The sequence below is a fragment of the Fragaria vesca genome, linkage group LG5 (assembly GCF_000184155.1).
Source record: "Fragaria vesca subsp. vesca linkage group LG5, FraVesHawaii_1.0, whole genome shotgun sequence".
In the NCBI taxonomy this organism is placed as follows: Eukaryota; Viridiplantae; Streptophyta; class Magnoliopsida; order Rosales; family Rosaceae; genus Fragaria; species Fragaria vesca.
This window is the reverse complement of record NC_020495.1, coordinates 2,364,664-2,373,105: the sequence shown is the minus strand read 5'-3', so window position 1 is coordinate 2,373,105 and position 8,442 is coordinate 2,364,664. Positions and strand designations below refer to the sequence as shown.

Sequence of the window (8,442 nt, the reverse complement as noted above, 5' to 3'; positions counted from 1 at the left end):
GAGAGAGAGAGAGACAGACTCGAACTCTAAGTTGTTTTTAAATATGTGCAAGTAACACAAAGGGATGATGACTGGCTTTGCATATATTACTGGCTTTTTCTGGGTTGACCCATCGACCTATCCTTGTTGACTTAAATGAGTGCTAAAGAGAATTATAGCAGGTTACAGAATAAAGCAAAGATTATGTACATGAAAAAACCAGAATTAATGAATGAAGTGTACCTGTAGACATCTCGTGTACGTTCCACATCTCCAGCATCAAGTTCTTCATAAAGTGCATAATTAATCCTGACATTAAACGTGAAACACACAATCAACAACAATTACTTTTATACAAGAATGAGCAGTAGTTATTCAAAACAAATGAAGCCACATTTAATTCATAGCATCAACATAATCACTAATTAACCAAAGCTAAATATGCCACATACCACAGATAAATATATCGCTGCCAATACCGCTTCTCAGGAGCCGGGGGAACATTAGCCACAGCTCGCTCATAAACCTCTCTGATTCTGTCCTTATTCCCTGCGCTCTCTTCTAGCCTTATATAATCAAACCAGGAGTCATAGTTAAGAGGATTCTTCCTAACCTCATCCTCATACTGAAACCTCCTCTTTCCCACAATGGCATCCTCGATCCCTTCTCTATCCCCATATTGCTTCTCAAAAGATACAAACTTCTTATACAATTCCTCAGCTCTTCCTTTGGGTATATGATCCAGTGCAAATTTATAGATACACCGAGCTCGCTCAGTCTCTTTGCACCGCTCTTCAAATTCAGCGAAAGCCACAAACAGCTCCTCGGCCTCCTCATCATCAGCTAACTTCTCCACTGCCCTCTCGTACACATTCCTCGCCCTCGCAACATCACCATTCTTCATCTCAAACTTTGCAAACCGAATCCAAGCTGCAACCTTCGGATGACATTGTACAAACCGCTCGAAAATGGCTCTAGCACGCTCAACTTCATTATACCGAAGCTCAAACTTGATGAAGGAGAGCCAGCCCTGCTGGTCTGGCATCCAAGTCATCCACCTCTCGTAAACTTGTCGAGCACCAGCCACATTCCCAATCATCTCCTCCATGTGAATGTACTTGTACCACAGCTGGTCCACTCTAGGCAAGAGCTGGACAGCACGGTCCCACACATTCCTAGCATGGTTAATGAACTTGTTCTTCATCTCCACCTCCGCATACTTCAGCCACAGCGTGTGATTCCTATAATCCACCTCAAGCGCACGCTCCCAAACTGACCGCGCACGCTTAAAATCCTTCTGGGACTCCTCCCACTGCGCATACTTGATCCAAACACTGATATTCCACCGCACACGCCGGATAAGATCCTCAAACTCCTTCCGTTTCCGCAGACGATAATCCGCAAGCTCAGACGGGTCTGTGATTTTCTGCTTGGGAGGCCGGATTTCCGCCTCCTGCCGCTCACGAGCCTCCCGGAGGATTTGCTCGGCGGTGATTTGAACAGGGGCTGGGGTCTTATTCTTAACCCTAGTCGGCCGCGGTAGCTTGACCTCCGTATCCTTCTTGGTTAGGTACCCTAGGGCAGGGTCTGCGTCCTTGTATGACCCCATTGCAAACGATTTTCTCACCTGTAAACAAGTATAAACCCTAATTTGAACAATCCACAGACACTGAGCCACAGATTTCAACAGCACGAAAGAAAAGCATATAGATTTTAACTACCAGAATAGATTAAATCAAAATTGAAGTAAGAATGACGATATAATCCCGAAACTAAGTACGAATCGAACGAATTAAACCCAGCTAAACCCTAATTTGGTTTCCTGATTTGTATCGAATTGGACAAAATTGAGAAGGAAAATAATTATAGGAACACTTACGAGTTATGATATGCAAGATTAGAGGAGGCGGGAGATGAAGAAAGAAGAAGAAGACGGCGGCGGAGACGACGGCTTCAAATCTGAAGCGGAGGTTTTGTTTTGAAGTTTGGAAACGAGGGATTAGAATTTAGACGAAGAGTGAAGCCTTTAATGTTAAAGACGCGGGCACCAAACGACGTCGTGAACTTGAAGAACTGTTTTCAGTTTATAAAAGAGGGGCGAGTCCGAGGTGTGTGTGGAAAACGGGCTATTGGGGCTAACATGCTCGATTACTATTTGGATTGGGTTTATCTTGACCCGATACGAACCAACCATATGAACCGACCCGATACAAACCGTTGACAGTCTAGTTTTCAGTTACGTTATTAAGTTAGTAACATATCCACATAATCAGTATTCAAACCAAACTCACAAAAATGTCTCACCAACCAAGGGCCAGACACCTCAAATCTGTTGGCCGCTAACGGGTGGGGAGTTGAGACTCGATTCTCGACACGAGAGTTTCATACTAGACAGCTCGACCAACTTTGCGACACCAGGTGATATCAAGGACCAAAAGAATTTCCGAACACAAGTGCACGCATCTAAAGGCCCCATACTAGGTAGCTGGATCAACCTTACGACACCAGGTGATACCAAGGGGCACACAAATTTCCTAACACATACGCACATGCCTAAAGGCCCCTCAAATTTGCTGGTAGGGTAGGACTTGAAATTTCAAGACCTGAGACGAGTTCTAAGAATGATGTTTTCTAATGTTCATTAAAAAAATGGCCAATCGGCCTTAGAATAGCTAAAGATGCTAAAACAATATAAACTTCTTCTTTTTGTACCAGACGGTATGTTTTAGTCAGACGATCTGACCGAAACGCTTCACCTTTGTAACGGGGAATAACTTAGGGCATAAGGATACTGCTAAGGTGTATTTACTCGAACCAGAAAAATGGTGTATATTTCAATCACTACAAAAAAATCTTAACTCGGGAAGGGGCCCACCAACTTAACAATGGGAATGATTTTCCCTTTTTTGTTTTTCTAACGTATATTCAAAAAAAAAAAAGGGAGGGGGTAGAGACAGCCACAACCTAGATTTTTATGGAAACATGAACAGTCATTATTGTTCATCAATCATCATCATCGCCATCATCAAACTTCTCTCTCTTTCCCTTCTCTTCTCTTCTCTTCTAAACCCAACCATTTCTCTCCTATGTTTTTCATTTCAATAAACCCAAAACTCAAACAGCCATAGCTTTAAGCTTTAGCTTCCATGGAAGGTCGTCCCTTTTGCTCAAGACAGTCGCCAGATTTGGTGCCCCTAGGTTTTTCGGGCTTGAGGCGGTCGCCTCTTCCGTCACACCTTAGGTTCGGGCTTGTTTGCTGGTTGCAAACGGGTGAAAGTTGAGAGTAAAACTCTAGACATGAGTGTTCCATACTAGGTAGCTCGACCAACCTTAGCGATTCACCACTCTAAAATTGACTACAAAACAAAAACAAAAACAAAAACAAAACCGAAACAGAAGTTCGGCATGGCTTCAAACCTTCAATTACCCGGAAAAAAAAAAACAAAATAAAGAAATTACAATAGAGAAGGTCCATGACGACATGGGCTCGAACTTGGAGCGCTGAAGTTGACCGCACGATCGTGCATTCTTTCTACGTGTCATCATCTCCTTCACTCATTACCACACTCAGATAAGCAAAGCAGCAAAAGCTCACTTGCACTGTTTCCTCACTTCCGACCAAAACAGGAAACAAGAAAAGAAACAAACCTCACCGGAGCCCGGCACGGTGGCCGTAGATGGCCGAGGACGGCAGTCCGGTTATTCCGGAGTCGGACCGAGCGGCAGAGGAACTATCCTCCAGAGAAGCGGAGCTCCGGAAAGAGATAGAGCGAGAGAGGCACGAGAAGGCGGTGCTGGAGGAGAGGCACCAGTTCGAGATTCTGGAGAGGCTGAAAGTGAAGGACGAGCTTCAGGAGTACATGGCGGGGGACAAGGAGGTAATTTCCGAGCTGCGGAGCAAGAATGGGGAGCTGGAGAGCCGCATTTCGCGGCTGGAGGAGGGGATTGGTGGGAGAATGTTGAGGAAGGAGAGGCGGCTGGGGGAGAGGAGGAGCCAGCGGCTGGCGAATATCGAGGCCGGAATTAGAGAGCGTGAGACTGAAGATGTGGAGGAGGATGAGGTTGATGTTGATTTTGATTTTGATGGGAGTGGCGGCACGGTGAGTGGTGGGGACTCTTCTCCGCCGCGGCCTGCTCGTAGAGGAAGAGGTCGGCCGCGTAAAATGTCAGGTATTCGGTTGATGGAATATTCTAATTTCGGTTTGCTTGAGGTTTTATGAAGTATGAACAATGAACACATACATATTTTGAATTTTGATTGACAACTTGTAGTTAGGATATGATTTATAGGTAATTACATGATTTAATGTTTAAGGTCCAATTCTATAATGGGGATATGATTGTGTTTCTGTGGTGTAAGTTCTGTGTGCTGTAAATGTTGTGAAATGATGTATTGAAAATTTGAAATGTATGTGCAGGTAATAAGAAGGGGATGAAAAAGACAAGGAAGGATGAGAGTCATGAGACTGAAGATGCAGAGGAGGATGAGGTTGATCTTGATTGTGATGGAAGTGGAAGTGGAAGCAGTGCGAGTGAAGGAGACTCTTCTCCACCACCACCTCCTCCTCCTCCTCCTCATAGAGGAAGAGGTCGGCCGCGTACTAAAAGAAATGCAAATCTGCAAATGTCAGGTATTTGATTTATAGAATGTACTAATTTCGTTTCGCTTGAGGTGTGATGAAGTATGAACTATGAACACATCATTATTTTGAACTTGCTTTTGTGGTTTGATTCCTGTATCTTGTAGTTAGGATCTGATTTATATATAATAAGATGATCTAATGTTTAAGGTCCAATTCTGTACCGGGAGTATGATTGTGTTTGTGTGGTCTAATAAAATGTTAATGAATATGTAGGTAATAAGAAGCAGATGAAAAAGACAAGGAGGAGAAAGAGTGTGAGGAAACAGAAGTATAGAGACGCAGATCATGTACAATACCGATGTAATATGCTGGCGTTCCTCAAAATAATGCAGAAAGTAAAAGAACGCTTGACCAAAAGCCACTTGGAGTTGCTACAGCAAACTCCGTTTTGGCCATTGATATCGGCATTTTACAATGGAATGATTTCTGAAAGTGACTGCAAGAAATCAGAGAGTGACATCAACGACATCATCCGTTGCTACAACTCGAACTCAATGTGTTTTGAGTTTGGTAGCACATCTGCGTCCTTAACGCCAGAGGACATCTCCGTGATTTTGGGGCTGCCACAAGAAGGTGAAACACTAAAGGTAAGAGGGCTTTTTGGAGTCAACAGATACACATCGGATTTTGTTGAAAGATATTTCATGGATGAAAAGAGAGTGAAGAAAACAATGGTGGATGATGGTCTGGATAAAGCATTGCAAGGGAAAAGAGAAACAGATCGGGAGGATGTCGTGCGCCTTATTATACTAGAGTTATTCATCACATTCTTATTCTGCAACGCGGGTAGTACTATTGGATGGAAATTAGTCAGGTGCTGTGAAGAGTTAGAAAACATGTCAAGATATTCATGGGCAAAAGCAGTTGCCGACTTTCTAAGCAGCACATTGGAGAAAACTTGTGGGCAGTACGGACCATATTCTACTGGTGGATGTGTGATTGTCCTATTGGTAATTGTCATAGTCTTTCATATAGTTATTCTACTGAAATGAGAGTGTCCAATTTATCTTTTGGTTTTCATCCTGCAGTTTTGGTTGTGTGAGAGAACTAATCTTATACAACCAGTTGAAGGAAGGGAGAGACATACACCAGCCCTTATAAAATGGAACATTCAGGAGCTACACTTAAAACTGCAACGAATGAAGGACTTTGAACACCTTGGGGTATACTAAATATATAACATATTTTTGTTGCATGAAAAACGCTATACAACATAGTGCAGTTGGGACTGTTGAAGCAGTTGCATGTATTTATATTGCTGGGATACTTGCAGATGATGATATTTTATTTGTTTGTACATTGCAACTGTGCAGCGGAGTTTTGAGGGGGCCAAGGAGAACCATGAGATAAATGGACAAGACAAGGAGGAAGATGGAAAGGGGATAGGAGAAAATGAAGAAACAGAAGAAGAAGATAGAAGAGAAGAAACTGAAACAGATAGAGGCGAAGAAAGTGTTTCTGATGACATAGTGGGTCCATTGGAAGACGAACTTCGAGCTCAAATGTCTCACTTCTGCCAATCTTCTCCTATTTTAACAAGGTTGAACAAAGACAATGAGGACTTGGGAAACAGAAAAGCAAAAGATTTACGGGATAAGGTTCAAAATGCGAGGATGCAAGTTGAAAGAGCTCAAATAAAAGTGGACAGACTAGCTGAAAAATTGGAGAGGAAGAAGAAAAAAGCAACAAGATTAAAGAGAAAACTAAAAGAAGAAAAGAAGGAGAAGAGAAGGCTGGAAGAGGAGAATGAAATCTTAAATGCCGAGAAGAGATCATTGTTCGAGTCTGTGACAACGCTGATGAAAAAGATGGAAGAAACTCTTGATGCTGAAAGGAAAGCGTTGAGGAACCTAGTCAAAGAGAAAGCGGAGGTTATTAAAGAAAACCAACAACTCAAAGATCAGCTCAATCAAGGTAGCCGTACTGCAGCTAAGTTGGGAGACAACATACAAACTCAGGTCTCTCCCGAGCAGTCCCATGTGACAAATCCTGAAAAGAGCATCCAAAAGAGGGCATTAGATCCTGGATTTGATTGTGACAAAGGGCGTGAGAAAAATAGGAAACTAGGAGATGATAAGAATAGAGAAATAGAGGATGTTCAATCTGATGCCATATTTTCAGGCAGTTTCGGATGAAGAAGTTATAACTTGTTGCGTTGAGGAGAAAAGTCATAAACGACCAGGTTTGTACTTCTTAGTCTCTTGTTTAGTTGATGTTGAGAAGTTTAGGCCTTCTGGGCATTGTATCTGTATAAAACAAATCCATAATGGATGTTCTAGTATAAAAACTGCAACCGAGTAATATGTTATAAGCAGCTGTATTTCATGCTTTGTCTAGGTTGTTAGTTGGATAAACTGAAAATTGCAAAGCATAACCATGGAAAAAAAAGAAGTAAAAATAGTGAAATGAGAGCTGAAGATAGATTAAAGAATCCTTGTGTAAGCTCTGATCGATCTTGTCATCAACATAGACACTATTTGATTGGAGTCTAATTGCTATTGCTGTTAGCAACTTGCCTCGTTGAGTTAGTGCTTGAAATTTGCTCAAGGCTTCGGGTTTGTGAAGCATAAATCACAGGCTATGAATTTTTGCATGATTAGAATAAGTATGGTTGAATATCTGCAGCAAAACCATGATCAAGTATATATTCTTTTTTGATCAAGTACATTTTAATTTGTTTATTATTTGAGTAACGTTAGATGAACCGTCTTTATAGATATCACTCGCATTCCACCACCTTGTGACAACTGATATGATAGTTTGGATCTTTTGCTATATCAGCTGTCATGTACGGTGAGATGTTGATCATACCCGAAAAGATAATATTACGTAATATTATGCTTTTAAACTTAAAATATTTTTCCTGGTATTCGTGATATGAATAACCAACAATAAATGGTTTCAATGACGATCAATCTTCAATTGGAAAAAATAACAATCAACTGATCTACACCAATGAATTGCGTCTTACCATGTTAATTTGCTAGTCTAATCATTAACGTGGAGCGGACTCGGTTCAAAACTGGGGATTGAAAAAGAAATAAAGTTAAAGTTAAAGTTAAAGTTAAAGTCAAATTTTTTAACAAAATAAGAAAGTCATGCTATATTTTGGAATCATGGTTAATTAGTATCCAGTTAAGATGCTCCCCTACTTGTGAGTCAGTGAGTTACTAATTAGTAATTACAATCCCTAATTACATCTTAACTAACTAATTGGCATGATCTCCTTGCCCCACTAGAACACAGTCAACACTCAACACACTCATGCCACATGACTCAACGAGAGCTCACTTCTCAGTTGTCACTTTCCTCACCAAAACCCTAACCGTCTACATTTCCAGCCGTCGTAATCCAAACATCAACGACTCACCGCCGGCGAGACCACCACTGTTCCGGCGACCGATTATGGGCCTCAGAATGCTGACTCCGAGCGCCGAGGAAGACGACGACGAGGCTCAGATTCAGTCCATTTCCGAGATGATTGCGACGCTCGGGAAGGGTTTCGATGGAGTCGCAGAGGCTATCTTAGCCTCCGGAGAGAAGATCCACCGTGATTTTGAGGATCTGAGAAGCGAGTACGCCGTGCTGGAAGAGATGCGCGGTGTGGAGCTGCTGGTGGCGGAGAGCGAGTGCAGAGAGCTCGACGAGAAGCATCGGAGGGCTAATCTGGAGACGGTGAAGATCTCGAAGAAGTTTGCGGCGTTGGAGACGAAGTACAAATACGAGCTGCTGAACACTTTTGAGTCACAGGAGAAGTGTGCAGGGCTTGAGGTGAAGGTTGAATCGGCGGTGCGGGAGAAGGAGAGAGCGGAGCAGAGGT

General features: G+C 42.4%; 2 protein-coding genes across 2 annotated transcripts in view; one reads left to right on the top strand and one right to left on the bottom strand.

Annotated features, from left to right (window-relative positions):
* The window catches only part of LOC101307301 (crooked neck-like protein 1-like), a 5,152-nt gene extending 3,180 nt beyond the window's left edge, over positions 1-1,972 (bottom strand). The window contains exons 1-3 of the mRNA XM_004298832.1: positions 1,859-1,972; positions 432-1,606; positions 223-288 (exon numbers count right to left, since the gene is read on the bottom strand). Of these exons, the coding sequence (XP_004298880.1) occupies positions 223-288; positions 432-1,588 (1,223 nt within the window). The 5' untranslated portion in view covers positions 1,589-1,606; positions 1,859-1,972. The remainder of the gene's footprint in view (positions 1-222; positions 289-431; positions 1,607-1,858) is intronic.
* A 2,426-nt stretch (positions 1,973-4,398) lies between these two features.
* Positions 4,399-6,764, top strand: LOC101307011. The gene is made up of 4 exons (XM_004298831.1): positions 4,399-4,610; positions 4,836-5,572; positions 5,651-5,785; positions 5,936-6,764. The coding sequence occupies exons 1-4, from the start codon at positions 4,412-4,414 to the stop codon at positions 6,755-6,757; spliced, it is 1,893 nt and encodes a 630-aa protein (XP_004298879.1). The 5' UTR covers positions 4,399-4,411; the 3' UTR covers positions 6,758-6,764.
* The last annotated feature ends 1,678 nt before the right edge of the window (positions 6,765-8,442 follow it).